General features: G+C 30.8%; 2 protein-coding genes across 2 annotated transcripts; one reads left to right on the forward strand and one right to left on the reverse strand.

Moving 5' to 3' along the window:
- Window positions 1-4,858: 4,858 nt before the first annotated feature.
- On the forward strand, window positions 4,859-7,626 carry LOC132953798 (E3 SUMO-protein ligase KIAA1586-like). The gene is made up of 5 exons (XM_061026136.1): window positions 4,859-4,888; window positions 5,016-5,108; window positions 5,616-5,690; window positions 6,328-6,410; window positions 6,519-7,626. Exons 1-5 carry the CDS (start codon window positions 4,859-4,861, stop codon window positions 7,624-7,626), a joined length of 1,389 nt encoding a protein of 462 aa, XP_060882119.1.
- A 2,490-nt stretch (window positions 7,627-10,116) lies between these two features.
- Window positions 10,117-16,180, reverse strand: LOC132953800 (uncharacterized). Its single transcript, XM_061026137.1, has 6 exons — window positions 16,115-16,180; window positions 11,561-11,641; window positions 11,049-11,205; window positions 10,446-10,533; window positions 10,249-10,362; window positions 10,117-10,186 (listed from the first exon to the last, which is right to left on the reverse strand). Exons 1-6 carry the CDS (start codon window positions 16,178-16,180, stop codon window positions 10,117-10,119), a joined length of 576 nt encoding a protein of 191 aa, XP_060882120.1.
- Between the last annotated feature and the right edge of the window lie 5,420 nt (window positions 16,181-21,600).

Raw genomic sequence — 21,600 nt, forward strand, 5'->3', positions numbered from 1 at the left:
TAAATCAACGACTAACTATGTATCCGGCTACACTACACAAGACATATATGCTGTAGTATTATAAAAATGTATAGTCAGCTTCTGCTGAACTACAGTGTGAATATATTACTTATACACTACATTATATAGGGTGTTTTGTTTATAATTCCAACAGTATTAAATTGTATCAAACAAATGCATACATTTAAAAAAAAGTATATTTAGTTATAATTGTAATATCATAAAATCATGTCAAGATCAAAAATCATGCGAAGAATTATTATCATCACTGTTATTCAGTTTAAAATATGTAAAGTCATCACTGTGTTCATTCAAAATTGAATTATTTTAAGTCAATGTTGATGAATTATATTCAGCAGATTCTGCAGTTTCTAGGATTTTTTATTGTTCACATTAAAATTATTTAAATCACTGACAGCTACATCATTCGGGACATCATTATATGTTACTACCACAACTGAAGAATTTAACGATACTAAGTTATCTTCAATAATATATTTTGCTATTCTACGCCTAAAAGATCTAGGCGTTAAAGCACTAAGACTTTTAGTTTTTCGATTGCTAGACATGTTATTAGGTTATTTAAGGTTATGTTATATAAGGTTCACTGAAAATATATAGGCACATGTGAGTACTTACATATTTATTTATTTAGCATACAATACGGTCGTGAGCCCAATTATTATTTAGGTATAGCGCACGTTCCTTATTAAAAATACGTGACTCAGCGGCGAAATGTAATAATATAATATATAATATAATTATTGTGTCACCTACTACATAAATAATAAGCACACATACGGCGATCGTTTTTCCTCACCGCTGTATACTCTGTAATGACTACAGTGTAGTCTATTCGCCGAGAGAAAACGCCGCGGCCCGACGTTCTGCGCATCCACTCACGTCACCCACCCATACATGTGGGCGACAGGAGTTGCCGGACGGCCAGGCATCTTGGAGTGGAAATAGAGCCTCGGCGAGCGAGCAGTCGTCAGTCTAAACATGACAAAATGAACAAGTACGACAACAATATTTTCATTCTAATGATTTTATGCTATCTCCACATTCTCGCCGAGGCGATTGCTTAGAATGCTTAGAAATTATTGTGAAACTTTTTTTTTAAATGTTAAATTGCAGGTATACAGCATACCTGATGTACTCGGTGCTATAGATGGTTCGTATATAAGCATTAGAAAACCAAAGCACAACATTCGATCCACATATGTTAACCGACATCATGACTGCTCTTTAACTTTGCAAGCTATTTGCAATGCAAAGAAAAAAATTGTTGATGTTTTTACTGGAACGCCCGGCAAAATGCATGATGCCCGCATACTTCAACACTCTTTTACAAATGTAAAATGTAATGTGTCTATTAAACAAGGTTACACAGTAAAATTTGTTTTAGACTATGAGAAATTAATGTACTGAATAATAAATAAATTTAGAACTGTGCGATTGCTCAATTTAGTTGGATTAATTACACAAAATAAAAATACACAGTCATCAGTGTCGGCCTGGCCTGTTGGATTTAGCGATCATGTACCTAAATATTGCATACAAAAATATGTACATTGTATAATACTATAATTCATACGTCTATACCTATATATAATATACACATATATAAATATATACATATTATATAATAACGATGAAGATTGGACTTTTTACTTTTGAAAGTTTACTTAAATATTATTATTCGTATATAGCTTATTATGGTTTTGTCTTCAAAGTTGAAATTCTATTATTCTAATAACCACAGAAGAAACATATATAAATTATAAATATTTAATTAACCTGACAATGAAACTAAATTTTGTGTAAGCAACTTTTCATTTTTTGTTTTATTCATAAGCAGTTTATCACTATCTATGATTTCTTCTGACCTATTAAGTATTATATATAAAAGCAAGCACACATTAGAAGGAACATATTTTAAGTAATTAATATTATTAAGATTAAAATTCGATATTACCTTTGAATATTTATATATTTCTCTTGGAGGCATGTATGAATTGTAGTGTTTGAATACACATCGAAACATTTATTACAAATCTACAGTATAAATAAAAATAGTATTGATAATTAAATTAAAAACCAATTTTAAAAGTAGGTATACTCACGTCAAATGTTTCAACATCGGAATCAGACATTTTACATTTATAAACTTCTAGGTACGAGGTACGACAATGGGGAATTAAAGACAAACGACAATATTATTGGCTATTGCGTACAATTATTATTATTAATTTATTAATGAGAAATAATGGATTGTGTGTGTCAATGTACCTACTTTTGTTTCGAACAATTTGGCGGTAAAATATTATTTATCATGGTTAAAATTTATTATGACATGTTATTTATTCATTCATGATTTAACATGTAATCATGTGATTTAATATTCGATTTAAACGAACGAGTGCATAGTGCACCGTGCACTAGTGTAGAGCCAGTTCAATTTCAGTCACACTTTTATCGTCAAATCGAAAACGCTATTAATTCATAATCTACAATTAAAAATCGGGTCGGTAATCATTATGTCACGGAATATAATCCAGCCACGTCTTTGTAATGGCACCTGACTTGCGGTGAAGAAATTAATGAACAACGTCATCAAAGCCACAATTTTGAAAGGGAAGTTTGGGAATCTGCGGATTCCTTTGATTCCGAACGACATGCCTTTCGACTTTAAACGGTTGCAATTTTCAGTGAGGCTAGCATTTGCAATGTCGATAAATAAATGTCAAGGACAGTCGCTAAGTATTTGTGGCATCAATCTTGAAAATTCATGTTTTCGCATGGCCAGTTATAGGTATGTCGCCTGTTCCTGTGTCGGAATACCAACAAAACTATTTATATACTGCAAGAAAAAAAAAACTTAGAATGTTGTATACCATAAAGCATTAGAATAGCGTTTCTCAAACTGTGGGTCGTGAAATATTTTTTGAATTATATAGATTTCAAGAAATTTATGTTAAATTAATATTAAATATACTTATTTAATATATTATTATGTTATTAAATATACTTATATTATTATAGTAATATAGCACCAAAAATTACGTGGGTAATTAATAATAATTCGTCGTATATTTATTTATTACGACGGGTATTAAGACGCATCATTATTAAAAGTACATTTTTTTGTAAAAATATATTGATTATAGACCTATAAACTAATAAATACCCAATACAAGTAATAAACAAATTTTGTTTTTTATAACTACTTTTTGATAAGTTAAACCACGTGAACGATTTTTCGGGGGAAATTTGGGTCGCGGTACAAAAAAGATTGAGAACCACTGGACATTAGAATAATAAACACTTTTTTTTTTAAATATTTTTTCATTAATTATACCGATTCATATTCAATATTCATAATTAAGACAGGACAAATTCTGTCGAGGACAAATTCTATGGATAATTATAACGGTGGTGGTAGAATTGCCAATAATTTGCAAGCATATTTTAAATTCTAATTCTAACCAATGACCGAGTCAGATCACGAAATTGTAGAAAACACTATTCCAGAATATCAACCGCCAAGTAAAGATAACTTTAAAATTGGAATATTTATTTTAGTCAATGTTAATTTTGGTAAGCGTGGATGTCAATTTATGTTTATCTTGCTGTGATAAAAAATATCAAGGACAAAATTATAACAGCAACAAGACTCAAGTCATTGGACACAACCAAACAAACTTTTAATTGCTAAAAGATGATGTGTTTGAAGTAAATTTGGAACAAATTCAAGTAGTCTTGAAGTATCTTAAATTTGAAGGTATTGATAAATGTATTAAGTACACACTTTCTCATTCATTGGATGTAAGAGAAGCTTAAAGTTGTAACTTGATAAAATGTCATGTACCTACAATAGACTAAATAACTATTGTGAATAATAACTTCAATTAAAGTCTGCCAGAAAGATAAGACTGAGTTATGTTAAAATTAAATAAGGTACATTGTTATAGTTATTATTATAATTATGTTTTTTTATTACCTAATTAGATGTTTAAGATGTTAAAAAAAAATATTAATTTAATACAATATTGTATTTAAAAGCTAAATAAAATATAGCGTATTAAGTAGTATTGAGATCAGTGGTGTAGTGGGGCGTATACGCGGGTATACAGCGTATAACGACTTCTCCAGTTTTTGGTTGATGCGTATACTTGTAATATAATTTGTGATACGCAGGTATACGGGTATACTATTTAGCTATAATATAAACAGTATTAACGAATAACCAATAATACCAAACATATTTCCTTGTTATCACGTTCAGAAACGGTTATTATTTTTACATTTTACACATCTATTTTTAACTTCATTGCATGGATCTATATTTATTATATACAGAGTGTTTCAAAATGATTCATCCGATTCAGGTTAGGATGTAATGTAAATCGGATGAATCATTTTGAAACACCATGTATAATATATATTATACATCTAAAATTATAAGCTTATCGATAACGATCGCCGACGCCGAGATGCACGGTCACATGCATTACCGAAAATAATTTTGTCAATAAATATTATTTCGTGTACACTGATACACTGTGTCACTGTACAGTAAACAGTTTACCACAATAATAAAACATTAATAACCTTTGTAGTTTATACTTTGTATATTTTCAATTTTGTTAATATTTATACCGTATATTAACCGTAATATTAACAAATACAAATATATCGGTAAAAATTATACCGAACTCGCTTTGAAGAAAAGGTTTTTATTCTTAAATTGTTAATTTGTTAATTGGTTATTAGGTATTTACTACTTATTACTCGTAATTAGTTATTAATTTATTATTATTTATTTCGTTTCACTAACTCATTTAAAACAAATACAATGGACAAATTTATTATTCGAATTACAAAGGTAAGTCAATAAAATATAGAATACATATGTACAGTAATACTAATATAATATTTTAATGTCAGATACATATTTAATTTACAAAATTAGTAAGTAATTAGTATATTTATTAACTTTTTTCTTAATATAGGGAAAAACTCAACTTGATTCAAATTGTAATCCAGATGAACCGGCTCCTATTGCTGAAAATGAGTTCTCTCCCCCGACAAAAAAATTAAAATTGGTATGTAATTCTTTTTTTATGGTATATAATATAGTATAAGACGTGGCATAATTGAATATGGGGGTATATTTGAATTAATTAAATACAAGTATACAACTAATTGTTGTGATAAATTAAATTCAAATAGGCAAAACACAAATGGTTAGTCATATTACTCATATTGTAGTGAACATAATAATGATGTATTTATCAGGAAGTTAATATTTTTACTATGAAAAATAAAAATGTACTTTGGATATTTCTTTAAGAGATTGAAAACAAGCATAATATACTAAATTAAAATATTGTTTTTTTTTCAAATGAGATACTATTGATATTTTATTTTATGATATTTTATTTCACACTACAGTTATTGAAAAATATATTGAAATCTGTATTTTGTGGTACAAATAAATATTTCACACTGGGTCTATTTTAATTGGTTTTTCATATCATAACAAACTCAATAAATGTTGTGTTTTATATTTTATATTTTCAATCTACAATATACTTGTTTAATTATTTTAGAAAATGTCTTCTATTGGATCAACTGACTTAAATCAAAATCTAAAAAATTCTGCTCCTGATGATACATTAATCCAGGTAAAGCTAATCACATTTTAAACTTATATAATTTAATTTAAATAATAATTTATAGTATCACTATATTTAAGGTACCCACCTCTATAATTTAAGATAAATAGTTTTGATTTAGAAAAAAAATATAAAAATTTATGAATAACAATTAAGGCATTCCTAACTGTTAACATTTAATGGTTTTTATGTAAACTAATTTTAATAAATAATGTTGTTAATTTGTTTTTTTTATACCTCCAAGTATTCAAATAAATAGGTTATAGGACTTGTAATGTGAAGCAGTTTTTATGGTAATTAAGTTATTTTTACTTATTATGCACATTACATATTAGTATATTACATACCTAATTGGTATTACCTATTTATTATACTACAATGTTATTAATGCTCTAAATTAAAATTTTTTTTTTAATATTGCGTATTATTAGCAATTGCTATTGCCTTATATAATATTGCTTATTTGCACAAATATTTTATTTAAACACACACAAGTATTTTCATGAGTTTACGCATTTTAACAAAACTGTTGTAGCATGAGAACTGCATTATTGATGTATTTTAAATTCAATCCTTATTGCTTACCGATCATTTTTTCTATTACGAATAAAAAGTTCTAATAAGAAAAAAACTATTTCATTTTTAGACAAAAGAACAGTGGCCATCAGTTTGGTCATTTGATCAGTGGATGGAAAAGAAAGGAAAATATCCATGGCTGTTCTGTTCAATGTACAAAATTGGTTGTATTTATTGTAAAGAAGTTGGAACTTTGAAAACGTTCAAGAAATAAGGAGTCGAAATATCAAAAGAATGGAGTACTTGTAATGTTGACTGTAGCATCCACCCAAATAAAAAAAATAAATTATCAAATTTAAGAAATAAAATTAAAAGACATGTCGAATCTCAAGCTCATGAATATGCATTAACAATAAAAAAAGATAAAGAATCACAGAGATTAGTTAAAAACATGGAAGCTGAATGTTTTAAAAATGAGAAATCTACTGAACATGTATTTCGAACTGCATACTTTATCGCTAAATACAATAGGCCTTATGATGATCATCAAAAGCTTATTGAGCTTCAAAAGGTTAATGGCGTACATTTAGGATCTACACTTCATTCGAGATATTCAAGTACTAGTATTGTAAGCCATATTGCCTCTAAAATGAGAGAACGAATAGTGAAAAACATAATAGAAAGCGGGTCGAAGTTAGCTGTGTTAATTGATGAATCTACTACTTTAAGTTCGGCAACTAGTATGATTGTTTACATAAAAACATCTATTTCTAATGAAGAACCTATATTTATATTTTTGGATCTCATTGAACTTTTTACTCAGAATGCAGAAAACATTGTAAATCAATTATTGAAATGTCTTCATGAATGTGGATTTAATGACAATTTTCTAAAAGAAAATTGGATTTCCTTTGTTAGTGATGGTGCTAGTGTATTGCTTGGGAAAAAAAATGGTGTTGCAAAACGTTTGAAAGATATTTACCCTCTTATATTCACCTGGCATTGTCTAAATCATAGGCTAGAATTAGCTGTTAATGATTCTGTCAATGATATCACATCAATAAATCATTTTAAAGCATTTTTAGATAGCTTATATGCATTGTACAACAGATCTCCCAAGAATCAAAATGAATTGAAAAAGGAATGTGCAGAATTAGATGTTTTGTTTTTAAAAATAGGTCGAGTATTAACTGTTCGCTGGGTTGCCAGTAGTTTCCGAGCAGTCCAAGTTATTTGGAAAACTTATCCGGCTTTATATCAACATTTAAGCACAGCTTCAAAAGATGATTCTAGAGATACAAAGTCAAGGTCCAAGTATTTAGGATTATGTAAACGTTTAGAAAGTATTGAATTTGTGTTGGATTTAGCATTGATGTGTGATGTCCTATTGGAGCTATCAAACTTGTCTAAAGAATTACAACAATGGTAGAAATCCGAGCTAAAATCCGAAATTATTTGGTTTGATCGTGGCCCAACATCATTCCAATATCTGCAAACTGTTGATGGTGTATTGTTTGGTACATACAGAGAAGCCTGTCAACGTTTGGGATTGCTAGAGAATGACACTCATTGGGACCACACTCTCGAACATGCTCGTCAAATGCTAAACAAATACGAACATTGTTTTCCCCAATTTTTTCTACATGCTTCCCATCAACTCCAATTGATTTATGGAAAAAATATAAAGATCACATGGCCGACGATATATTACATCAGAAGCGTCTTAGAACATCAAATAAAAATTTGCAAATTAACGAAGAAATGTACAACGAAGCATTAATTTTAATTGAAGAGATGTGCTTGATGCTTACCAACATAGGATAAATACAATTAGGAATGACAACGCCCAATCGTCCAATGCACGACGCATTTAATCAAGAGTTGAGACGCGAAACCCAATATGATTCTGAGGCATTAAAAGAAACTGTTCTAAGAAATGTTCCCCTTTTAAATGAGCAACAAAAATATGCCTACGGTACGCTAACGAAAGTATCCGAAGAAATCATAGTCTGAAGAAGATGATACATTAGTAGTAGACAATACAGGAGATAATACTCGTATAGTAGATAATACAGTAATATAGAGTGAACAAGACATTATTGAACCAATGTTTAAAAAACCAAAATTGACTTAACGTAAAAATCCATATAAAACAACAGCAAGCGATAAGGTAGCAGAACCGATGATAGAATTTTTGAAATCAAGAACTAGAACGCCAGCACCAGTTGAAGAACCTCCATAATTGTTATTCTTTAAAAGCCTTATTCCAGAGTATAAAAAATTAATGGTAAAAATCAAAAATTTAGTTATGTCGTCTTTATATAGTTATCTTGATGAACAAGAAGACAGTAATCAAATAGCTTCATTTCAAAACAATATAAATAATATGTATCCTAGACCAGTTGAAGAACAGAGTAATCATTTATATCAAGCCAGACCTATCATGAAACCAGCGGCGTATTTAGAGATTTGATGCACTGGGTAGACATAATTTGTTAGAAACCGGACAGTATAAATACATACGTAACGCAATATCTACATATGGATAGAAATCTGCTATATTGTGATCTTCGATGATTTTGCACAACTCTAAAATAGATTTTGGTGAAACATTTCCTGGTAAACTTTTTAAGTATCCGTGAAAATGAATACATTCATTTATAAATGATCCATCGAGATCTTCAGGATACTGACTATGTAATTTGGTAGCTTTTTTTCTTACTTCAGTTACTGGTAAATCAGTTATGTTTGAAAAAAATCCGAACGTAGTATTAATATCATCATAACAGTTTTTACGCTTCCTTAACTCTGAAAGTAATGAATCTATTATGACAAAATATGTGTTTATTTTAAATGATTCTCTAGCTTCAAATGATGTGTCACCTTGACATGATTCATCATATGGTACTTTTCTTTTCTTCTTCCTGACAACTTTATACTCTTTAATTCCAGATTTTTCCATAGCTATTTTTTCATAGTGTGAAAAAGTATTTCTTAAATCTGTTACATAATGAATTAAAGATGTGTATAGGTTTATAACAACTGTCAGATCAATTTCAATAGTCTGTAATTTCTTGCTTGTACTATTAAATCTCTCTAAAATATCATTCCAAAATGACACGAGAACACACATTCCAAGCTATTCTTCTTTTTTATTAATCCAGTTGATTCACACTTTGTCTTAGGATTTTCTATTGGATTTTCAACAAAACTGTTCAATGCTTTAATAAGTTCGGTCCAGTTTTGAGAAAAACTTGAACAAGCTTCGTGTCTAGCTGCCCATCGAGTATCAGACAATCTTTTTACAGTTTTATTCTTGAAATTAGTCAGGTAGTCACTCTATATTTCCCAACGATATGTAGAAGCAGAAAAAAATGTGTATAAAGCTTGAAGAAAATTGAAAAATTCAGTACCAAGAGTACAGCAATTAGCAGCGTATTTCCCCTTTTCTTCACATTTTTTCCAGTTGCAAAATCCATAATTGGCAAAAGTGTTGGCAGAATTAGTACCATTGAATAGTCGACACGGTGCACAATACATTTTCCTTGTGCTATTAGAATATACTATATAATTACGATTTACTTCTTTTCCGTTTATAAGTTTAGTTTTGATAAAATGTTGGTGGAAGCTTCTAAAGTATGATTTTTTTGTGCCACGAATTACTTTAGTACATAACCTTTTTGACGAAGAAAAGTTTGCATCTTTTAAATTTTGATCAAAACCATTGAGTGTTATATAGTCTCTAGTATTTTCATTTAAATCCCTCAAAGCAGGATCTTTACTAAAAAAAAAAAATTGATGATTAATAACCTTTTAAAAAGCTAAAAAAGAAGTACTTCTTTTTAACTTACTTGGGAACATTAGTTTGTACATCCATATTATCACCAATAACAGAAATAAGAGGTAGGTTAATATTTAGTCAATTGTTTGCAGTTGGAAATAGTACACCAGCATTGACATCAATATTGGCAGAACTAACAAGCATTGTACTAAAAAATAATATATTATTAGCAACAGACCATGACATCATATGGCATTCATAGTAACTTACTTTAATAATGTATTATTTGAAGTATTGTCAGTGTTAAGATTTTCTTGTTGTTCAATGACAAATGGATCATCAGCAGAATTATCTTCATTTAAAGTTTGCAAATTAATATCCTTCCTAAATAAATAAATTGTGAAGTAATTGTTGTAATAAAATTGATAAAACAGCATAAAATAATCAGAATAAAAATAATCATTTACCGATAATATGATGAATTTGAGTTACAAGGAGTTAATAAATCATCCGTTTGTGAACTGGTAGCAGTAATAAGACTATTGCCAAAATCTTCTAAATTCAATAAATAAATGAAAACATTTAACTAAAAAATGTAACAAATAATATGACAAATTTCATTGGCTGTACAATAGTATAGTAAGATGGAAAATACTAAATTATATCATAATTTTAAATTAACCGAATGAAAAATTAACAGTATAAATTACATATTCACATTTCACTAGGTAATAACTAATAGTGCATAAAAAATGTTATTTAAATTAATTTGCAAATTTGCAATATGTCAAGCAAACTATATACTATGTAAGCATGTAGCAATGAACATTTTCTATGAATATAGAAAAGTAAAAAAGTAAAAATGTAATAATATAGTATAACCTTTAAGTATAATCTTTAATAATAAATATTATATTAATAATATAAGTAATTTAATTTAGGGCAGGTATAAAAAAAATAAACAATTAGCACTAACGGTGGCCGTTGGGTTATGATATATGAATTATGATATTGATTACTGAATACTAACAAACAAATTAATGAAAGTAAATATTAAAAGTATAACATACTTGGTGTAATTTCTGGGCTGTTTACCACGTTATTGGCTTTAAAATAGGAGTTTATACTAGGAACTTTTGCCATAACATTTGCAATTTCAATTTTTTTATTTTTTGCTTTCTTTCGATTACTAGAACCACTAGGCTGCGTTCTACTGGTTTTGACCATCTGAATACCATCAGCAATTTAACGAAATTAAAAGCAAGAAGCATTAAGCATTTAATGTTTATATTTTATAAATTAAATTGTACATTATATTGTCAAGAACATATTTTATGTTGATAGGAAAAAAATAATTTAAAAATATGTACCTACCGTATATAAGTATTAAGTAGACTCCACAGAATATTGAGAATGAAAAAACAATAAAAGATGTACTTAACTTTAGTAAAAAAGAACGCTTTATTAAACACGGACGTACTAGTCAGCGCAAACACAGCGTAATTAATATTTAATGGTCGCTCGACTCGCTCGTCGCTAGTCGGCAATCGGACTATAGTGTTAGTACATATACACCGCTCACCATCGAAGTAAAAATAGGTTTTGTTGACAACTGATAGCTGACGGGTTTCTCTAAATTTCCCATAGAATAATTTCCTGATGGCTGATACGCATAATATACATCACAAATAAAGTCATCGCTACAACCCTACAACTCGTTTTATAAATAACCAATGTTTATTTCTGAAATTCCGCGTTTTTAGTCGAGTATTATTTATAAGTATAAGTATAATAATTAAGGCAGTAAGCACGAATAAAGTATTATGTAACACTAATATTATAAAGTTTTTCAAATAAAAAATTGATGCCCCTTGACATTTGATGCCCGGGGAGATTGCCCCCTCTCGCCCCCCCCCTAAATACGCCACTGCATTAAACTAAATATGAATTATGTAGCTGGACAAAACACAGATCAACAAACTTAAAACCAAAATGTATACAATTACTACACTGATTTTGCTTCGGATTTATCTTCGTCTTCACAAGGAAGTAACAATTCATTCAAATGATATTTTTTTTTAATTTATAAGTTATAATAATAATAAAAACAAATTATAACATAATTAACTACATAAAAGATTTATAAGTTTAAGTTTACTTTGTTAACTATTTAAAAAAATATATTATGATTAATTGTATACCTATTAAAAAATAAAAATTATTAAAAAAACAATTAGGTTTCTTACCTCAGTGTAACCAAAAGCCTTTCCTCAGGAGAAATACTTCTAAAATTACTTAAAATACTTTCTAAAATTTGTATCTTCTTTCTTTCTTTCTTCTCCTATTTCTTGCAGTATAAAATCAAATGTAACACTACTTACGTGTATAATTTTTAAATTTACTTTCGTCAAAACGTAGTAACAAAGTTAAAATTACATTATGAGTGATACGTTTTTTATTTAACGGATGAATCCATAATTTTTTTTTATGATTCTGTTCTAAATTTTGTAATGTGTACCACATGCAAATTGCTACATCTTCATCAGATGACGTGATGACAACTGATTTTTGTTTTGTCTAATGGTGTTTCGTCTAGATAGTGTGCACTTTATAAAAACAAATTGTTTTTAGTTGATTATGACGAAATTGACCAACACTGTCTAACGCAGTTTTGCTCTTTTGGTGTGCGATCGGCCTTAGACTTCTAAGAAGAATATAGACAAATTTAAAAATGGTGAAATTTGGTTTTTTTTTATTCATCGGATTTTTGTACGGTTATGTTAGATTAGGATTTTGTATTAATTGATTATATTAATCCACCGTTGGTGGAATTAAGTAAAAACGACAAACTTGGTACAACTTGAGACGGTACGCAATGACGACCAGTACAAAGTACAGGCGTCGGAGCCACCTCTCTACACTTTTGTCAACCGCCACCACGGGCTACGGCAGCGCGACGCCTTCGACTCCCCCCACCACACCACAAAGGCACAGGGTGGAACGGGAAGGCAAGTTGCGTTGGACGAGTACCGGCCGCCGGCCATCGCCTCGATCTCTTACGTCGTCCGTCTTACCGACAACACATCGCTCGCCCACCGACTGTCTGACCGACGACACCCTGACTACGGCGACCACACACAAATAAATATTACTTACAAAGTTACAACAGTTATATAGATTTCTCATTGTGTGTTCACCACGGCTTTCGCCAATGCGTCATAATAGTAATTCGTTCCGTTGTTATTCTTTTTATTTTAACACTATATTTGCATAATATCTGTATTATATATTCACGCCGTCACGAGTTTACTCACTTCATTAAATAAACGTCTACCCGCGGACATAACTTCACTCTAAATTAGAGTTGTGTCACCTACATCCTCACCACTACAACCACCATCAAATCTGCGACCAGACTACCGTGACACACCGCACCGCCGTAGCCCGCGTCAAACTTTGATAATATACTGCTGCGAATAAGAATTTTTATTCCGGGCAACAGAAAAGTTAAGATAAATTTGGAAGCGGTTTTAATTCTTCAAGATAACCGGTAACCACTTCGGAAACGGTTTTTTCCATTTATGTTTTTTTTTGGAAAATGTTAGTTTAACTATAATTTACACAAAACAAATATCCAGTTTATAAAAATGTTCAGGACAAGCTAAATTAAAAAATAAATACCTATATGGCTGTATTTTATCATTTGAAGATTGGATGAACATAAATTTAAATTAAATTAGTAAATTACCCATAACCATCGATTGGAAAATAGTTCATGCATGGCAAATTGAATCAACGGCGACAATTACAATAAAATAAAATTAATTAAAATTAATTATCATCTAATATGTTCTGTCTATGAACCAATGAACAGTGCTCGAATTGGGAAAAATTAAGTAGAGGAGCTCAATCCAAGAATTTGAGAACTGCGTTCCAAGGGCGAATACATTTAACGGACGCCGACTATTTTACCAAGGTTGAAATTTGATTTTACAATTAATATATCTATTGATATTCTAAATCACGCCTATAATCACAATAATGGTCATTGCCTAAATCGCGTTTGATAACTATAATATCCCCACAATAGGAACCTGTGAAGTACAGCAGTCATTTACTGTTAAAACCTAGGTTTCATCGGTATTCTTACTTTTACCGTAACATGTACCATTTGAACCTACACACCCACTATGTAGGCCCTGACATGTTCAGTCGCACCCATTATTCCGTTGAAATAAATAAAAATAAAAATACACTCTACTTAATAGGAAAAAAAAGAAACACTATTTTGTTTATGAGAACATCAGAAATTTAGAATTTGAGCGAAGCAATGAATGTATTTTTTTTTTATGTGTGTGTCATCACCTTTTGGGACAATAAAAATAATGCTTAAATTTTTTTCAAAATCATTTTTACTGGCAAGAAAGTGAATCTAGTTGGTACTTTTTTTTTTGGGGGGGGGGGGGGGCAAAAGTTTTCAAAATCGTCAGGAAAAACAAACAAAAAGTTATGGAAATACTGAGAATTTTACGCAAGGTTTTAGAAAAAACTCGATTTTGTTTCTAAGTGTAACTATAGTGTGTCTCTCTTTTTTATTCTATAAATGTAGATACAATTTTATTCATTGGGTTAAAAAGCTTGAAAATTGAAACAAGGATCCTTAAAAGTTGTTATAATAGCAGTTAGTATTTAAAGTTCATATTTTGACTAAATTTATCAAAATCTCAAAAATTATCAATTATTGATATTAAACAATTATAAAATGTTCAATTTTTATAGTTAAGGATTTAAAGGTTAAAACAAATATTCTCATGAACAGTTGTAACGATTGTCGTCATCGACATCGTACATTCATTCTTTTAGTAAATTTCATAGGTATTAAAACCAAGAATAACGTTTTTAGTTATTTTGTTGTGATTTAAAAATATTATTTGTGTGTATATGAAACTTTTAGAGTATAATATTATATTTTATAAGTCTACACAATGACATTTTCAAATGTGATTTAATAGATATCTAGATATATCTTATTATCTATATCTGTTATCTAGATAATATATATCTGACGTCTAGTACTAAAATTAATCACAATAATATCATAAAATATACCTACTTGTTAATATTGTAGGCTGAAAGTCGGTCTTATATTAATTATTATACATTCACCTGACCAAAAATACCTATCATTCATATAATATTTTATTGATATATTTGATGCGTGACAAATCATTGCTAGTAGGTAGTTAATGATTTGCATTGGCCTTCACGGGGGCATGTTCAGTGGAACCCATTATTCTGTTGAAATAAATAAATATACAAATACAATACAATCCAATACGTAAAAAAGAAACAATATTTTGTTTTTGTATAGACAATTTTATTGTGTATTCAACAAACAACAAATGTAATTTTACAATTTATTTATTAAGTACAATCAAAAGTGTAAATAGTTTGACGGCTCAAATTGGCCTAATTTTGAACAATTTTTAATGTATAAATGGCTTACAGTGGCCAATTTTTTTTATATTTTTATCATTATTATTTATTTTATTTTTTTATTATTTTTTTTTATAATTTTTTATAAATTTTGAAATATAATAAACGGCTCAAAGCGGCCTAATGGGGGAGAAAAAAAAACACCAGACAAGACATAATAAGCAGGGGGGAGTGATGGCGAGGTGCTTGCATAAAGCAATAAAAAGGCTACTGGTCACCTCTATACGTTCTAGCGGCACATCCCGCAGGCGGACGAGTGCAATCGCCAGCGAGTTTGCTTGCGGGTGACGACTGTCATAAAGGCGGGTAAAGTCCCGACCGCGACGGCTACGGGAGCGATGAGACGATTTGACGGCGACGGTGACCTAAAACACTGAGCGAGCAAAGGCGGCTGTTGGTGCTACGGAATCGTCGGCGACCGGAGACGTGACTCGACCGAATTCTACTGGGCGAAAATGGGAGAGGATCGTCGGACCGCGCCGCAAAGGTCCTCTCCGCGTGATTTTTGCCCTGACTCAACCGAGTCACCATCCGGTTAGGCCGTCCTAGAGTCACGCATCGCCGTACCCTGAAACGTTATCCGTTTCCACGAGTTCGGCGATGCTGACGTCCTTGTTCCTAGCTCAGCTGTATCGCTCACCCGTTGTGTTTTGCAGTATCCGCCGCCGCCGCCGCCTTTACGAGTCGTCTTCATGCACTCTGCCATCGTCGTGGTACCGTCGGGGCGGTATCGTTGCCCGCGCCGGTACAGCTAGCCGCCGTCATCGTCGTCCACCGCTCCTGGTGTGACCGAGGCAGCCGAGTCTTGATGATCTCGCGTGTCAGCAACCGCGAGCGCGCGACGCTGGCAACTGCGATCTCGTCTTTCTGCGGGTGGCCGGAAAACGTATAGGGTGACTTACCGCCGGACACCATAAAGTGCTCTTTCACGTACCACTCCCCCGTCGCCACCGTCTTGTCTAGGTGTCTTCATCAGGGGGGAGGGGAGTACTACACAGCCGTTTTCAAGTTCTCCGGCAACAACCACAGAGCAGCACTTCCACGTGGCAGCGAAAAACCGCCTTGTCCTATCAAGTGTCTTGCTCGGAACTGCTGCAGTGGTTGTCTCCGGTTCTTTCTTCCATTCCAGTGTAGCTGTGTCCCTCTCTTCTTTAATTCCCAAAGACGGAATCGTGTCTGCCTTTTCATGCTGCACCCGCACGTCATCGCCGGTCTGCTACAGTACGGCTGATCCAAGCGCCGGTATTACCGCTGAAGGCGCCGGTACTACAGCTGCAGCGTCACCGCTGCCTTCCTCGGTCGTGCATACGGCATCATGTTCACAAATAACCAAATGATGTCCTGTAGCCTCTTCGTCCTTATCGTCATCGAGTTCTAAATATTTAACTTCTAGTGTTAATGGTTCTTCATCCTCTATTGGCATGACCCATGTATCAACGCATTCAACAACATATATCATGACGATTTCTTCTGCGAAGTCACTAGCGGTGGCCATTTTGCTTTTTGGTGTTTTCAGGTCAGACGTTTAATTGCAAATGAACTCGAAGTTTGATACAAAATCAGTTTACTCGAAAAATTCAAACATTTCCCAGACGACGGGTACACAGCGTCGTTGCGAAGTCGTTTGTTCTAATCATGGACTAAGATATAATGGACTGGAAACGAGCAGCGTATCACGGCCACGTATGTACCATAGGCAAAGTGCGGGGGGGTCGCCTGTGTTCCTGGAGTTCACAGCGCCCTCTGCATTTAACACGGACTAATATACAAATTGTGTAGCCAAATAAAACCCCCAGTAGCGCTGAAAACTTCAAGAACAGTATTCTTATCAGCTGTCACTTACACTTTTTCGTGGCCGTCCCCCGACCCCCGCCGACCATGTCGTTTCCAGTCCATTATATCTTAGTCCGTGGTTCTAATCAACAATCGTTAGGATTTCGGGCCTGTTTATTTTTCCAAGAGCATTTTATTAATGATATATACGCGTAGTTATAATATATTACATACACAATAATATTTGAACAATGATTTGTGTTTCGATTCGTATTATACACTATAGAACTGCAGTGCTCATTTTATACTTTCAGGTTAAGGGTCCGAACAGACGACCGGTTTTTTTATACATAGAGTTAGATAGTGGTAAACAGACAGTGACGTTTTTCGCCGGCCGGTTGGTTCGCCCAGTTCGCCGGCTCCGGCATATTTTTCGACCGGCGACCGCGCTTGGAGGAACACCGTGACCGGCAGTCAAAAAACCGGTGGACCCTAGCCGGGTCACGGTAAAATACATATAAAATAATATGAGTGAACACACGACGTATAAACCGTCCGGTCACCTGAAATCTATTTCATTTCTTACATAACTTTGCAAACAATATTTTCAATCTTCTTCTTATTTTCGAGATCAGCATCTTTTCTGATAGAAATTTGAATCTAGATGGTACCTACTTTTGGCAGGTAAAAATGAAAATTCCATGTATTTTTTGTACAGCAAAGCGGTACCCACGCTTGTCCACCTTTTTTTAAACTTGTCTTATCATTTTTAAATAAATGTATGAGGTATGTACTATGTATTAAAAAGAATTACTGTAGGGTACGTACATACTTTAATCAATGATGAAATCCAACAAAATAATTAAATTACACCTACCTATAACATTATTGTTTATATTATGAGGGCCTACATAATAATATTATATTCTGTGAATATTCAATATAACTACTATTTTTACAATTATTATTTATTAATCATTATATTCAATATTTTGGATTATTGTTTATTAATTAATATATTAAATATTTCGGATAATTGCTATTTTTTTTATAAAATAGTATCTAGTTCATCACGTTGAAGTCTTTGACCAAAATGACTGTCTTGAAATACTAGTGAATCTGAGCCTTTTCCGTATGCACCAATATCGACAACTAAAAATGTATAATTGGCGTCGACAACGGCCATTAATACAATAGAAAAATAGTTTTTATAATTAAAATATTCCGATCCCGTATTGCTGGGTTTTCTAATCCGTATATGTTTCCCATCAATAGCTCCGAGGCAATGGGGAAAATTAGCTTTTTTTTGTAAATTTCCGCAAGTTCTATCCAATCTTTTTTTGTTAATTCTGGCATGCATGAAGCCTTCATTTTTTCCCAAATTATTTTGCATGTATCTAAAACTATACCACTTGCACCCACTTTAAAATTTACACGAAGTTCAGAAAATGAACAACCCGTAGCTAAGTATCTAAAAAAAAAAATCACTCAAATTAAATAACGTTGAAAATGCAGTCTTTATTTTTTTTATAACTATTAACAGATCTATTTTTACGAAATTCTTCTCAATTATGAAAATTATTTTACTGGTATAAATGCATAACATTTTAAATATTTACTACTAAAATTTTAACAAAAAATAACAATTATTTTTTATGAGCATCTGAACTTCAGATGTTGTATATTCACAAGTAAAATAACTATTAGGTCTATTAGAGCCTTAATTGATTTTTGATAATTTGTTTTAATTAAAATAATATTAATACATATATTAAATAAAGTTCCGAGAATTTTGAAAATGTAATTCGTTTACATCCATAGGGAATTATTGCTTACAGAAATTATTTATTTCTATATGAATATTTTTGAATAACTTTGGAGGTATAAAAATATAATTGTAATTAATATATTTTTAGTAAACGGAAAAAAAACAAAAAACAAATGAAAAACGATAACAAATAATCCCAAAAACCGAAAAAATTTAATAATGAAATCAAAAACGAAAACGAAAATAAATTATAGTATTATACATAACAAAATTATTAGGTCTTTACTCTTTACTTTTTAATCTTTACCAATAACTTTGAAAATGTAAAAACATTTTAATTTGAAATCAGAAATTTTTAATTTTCTAATTTTTATATAAATTATAAATTTGATTTAAAAATTAAGAATAATTAATTTTATTTTTTAACTTTTAAGTGCATTTATAAATTGCACGTTACGATTATAACTTAACACGTTCGCTGCGTATCATATTTTAGTAGCACCTACCGCGGTGCGCATGCAATTTTCGATATAAAATTTACAATGACGCCATTTGGCGTTGTTAGCACTAATGAATAATTTTTACATCATATGCTGAATGACGCCAATTGGCGGTCATTTTTTTTTTTATACAAGTGTTCAAATAAACAAACAATTCAAATTAATAAACAGACTGTTATATTATTATTAAGTTTAAACAAACAAAAAAAAAATTATCTTTTATACCTAATTATATATTTTATATTACCTATATTATTAAATAAACAAAAAACCTTATCTTATTATTTTTAAATAAACAAAAAAACCTTATTTTATTATTTTTAAATAAACAAAAAAAAACTTATTTATTATGATGAAATTTTGCAAAACATGGTTCTAGGCAAATACTTGGATGATTTGGACAAGTTGGACAGAAATATGAAGTGTCTTTCCGTATTTTCTTTTCTGCGCAAACACAACATCTTTTACGAAGTGCCCTTCCATTTTTTCCTATCTCGTGTGTTTTTGGAATGTGTTTTCATTTAGCATCTAGTCTTGGTTTTTGATATGCTGGTAAAAGTTCACTAAGAATAGACAAACGAAAATCATAGAGTGTCATCTTAGATCAGACTTGTGATTGATTGTACAAATTGTAAGAATTTAATAATAGCATTTGGATCACATGTATTCCTATCTTCTTGTACCAACGAATTGTTTTTCTCCAAAATGGATAGTAACTGTTCATTTGGTCCTGCCCAGGGGCGGAGTGGCCCACCGGGCAACCGGGACATTTCCCGGTGGCCTGGATTGCTTGTTCAAAATGTGGCCCATTGGTCATCGGCCATCATTCTATATTTCTATTATTCGATAATTTTGTGATGTGTTTAATTTTTGGTTATAAACTTATAAATGTATAAGTATAATATTTGAGTCTAAATTACTAAGGTTCAAGGTTCAACTAAATTAATAGGGTTATTAATAACTTATTGTCATTCCATATTGTCGTAAATCGACGTAATCACATTTAGTTTCAGTTTACTGATAATCGTTACAGTGGAGGCATAGAGTAAATATTACTTTATGAGTGGAGGTCGATGATACACCCGTTATGATTAAATTGATAATAGAATCATAACACGGGTATTATTAAATATAATTCTATAAATAACTTTTTTTTTATATTGTTTTTGGTTATCATATTTTGATTAGTTTTTCGATTTTAAACTTCCTTTTTTGGGTTTATATAATAATAATACATAATTACAGTATTACACAATTATTTATTTATATTATTTATACCATGGATAATATTTCAACGAAGAAAAAACGTAAAGGCGGCCAAGCAAGAGAAAAAGAAAAGAATAAAAAACTATTGTCTTAATTGGTCAAAAGTGTGAAAAAATTAATTCATATTTTAAAGGTATGTTATTACGAGCTACAATAATCTTATAATTATAAATGTGTCACTTGCTATGTAAACATAATGCACAGTATTTAAATTTAACTTAATTTATACAGTATGTAATTTAAGTTTAGTACCTACCTGTAATAAAGTGAATTTCATTTAGATTTACTTATATTTAATTTATATTTGTTTATGATAGTAAATACCATGTTAAAAATTAAACTTTATGTTTAATACTTGTATAGTTGTATTATTGCTGATATTTTTCTTATATTAAAACTATTTTTGAAAATGTATCAGTAAGCCAATAACATTGTTTTACATATTAAGGTGCTGACCACGAAAACACTTCAATACTGCAAAATGTTGAACATGAACAAGAAATTGATTTCAAACCTAGTACTTTTAGCAGTAACAGCAATACAAGTCTAGATTTAGATGTCAATGTCCAAAATAAAGGTAATACACAAATTTAAATTGTATGTTTAATACTTGTGTTATTGAAAGCTGAATCAGTAACACATTGACATTTATAAATAGGTATAACTTTTGTCGACTCTTAATTTTTATCAATAATAAATGATAATTATGGGTTAAATTTATTACTCATGTATAACAATTAAATAAATAGTTGGGTATATTTTACTTTTAAAGCAATGTCTAAGATATAAATTGTTGATATTTTTATTATACTTCAACAA

This window comes from Metopolophium dirhodum, chromosome 1 (assembly GCF_019925205.1).
Source record: "Metopolophium dirhodum isolate CAU chromosome 1, ASM1992520v1, whole genome shotgun sequence".
In the NCBI taxonomy this organism is placed as follows: domain Eukaryota; kingdom Metazoa; phylum Arthropoda; class Insecta; order Hemiptera; family Aphididae; genus Metopolophium; species Metopolophium dirhodum.

Excerpts from the sequence above, each read along its gene's own strand:
- LOC132953798 (XM_061026136.1), top strand. The coding sequence starts at position 4,859 with ATGGACAAATTTATTATTCGAATTACAAAG. Across the intron at positions 4,889-5,015 it reads TTATTATTCGAATTACAAAG|GGAAAAACTCAACTTGATTC; the intron begins GTAAGTCAATAA and ends TTCTTAATATAG. Across the intron at positions 6,411-6,518 it reads CCATGGCTGTTCTGTTCAAT|CATCCACCCAAATAAAAAAA; the intron begins GTACAAAATTGG and ends TGTTGACTGTAG.
- LOC132953800 (XM_061026137.1), bottom strand. The coding sequence starts at position 16,180 with ATGGCAGAGTGCATGAAGACGACTCGTAAAGGCGGCGGCGGCGGCGGA. Across the intron at positions 11,642-16,114 it reads GATACTGCAAAACACAACGG|CCATCAGGAAATTATTCTAT; the intron begins GTGAGCGATACA and ends TATGCGTATCAG. Across the intron at positions 11,206-11,560 it reads AACCTATTTTTACTTCGATG|ATGGTCAAAACCAGTAGAAC; the intron begins GTGAGCGGTGTA and ends GATGGTATTCAG.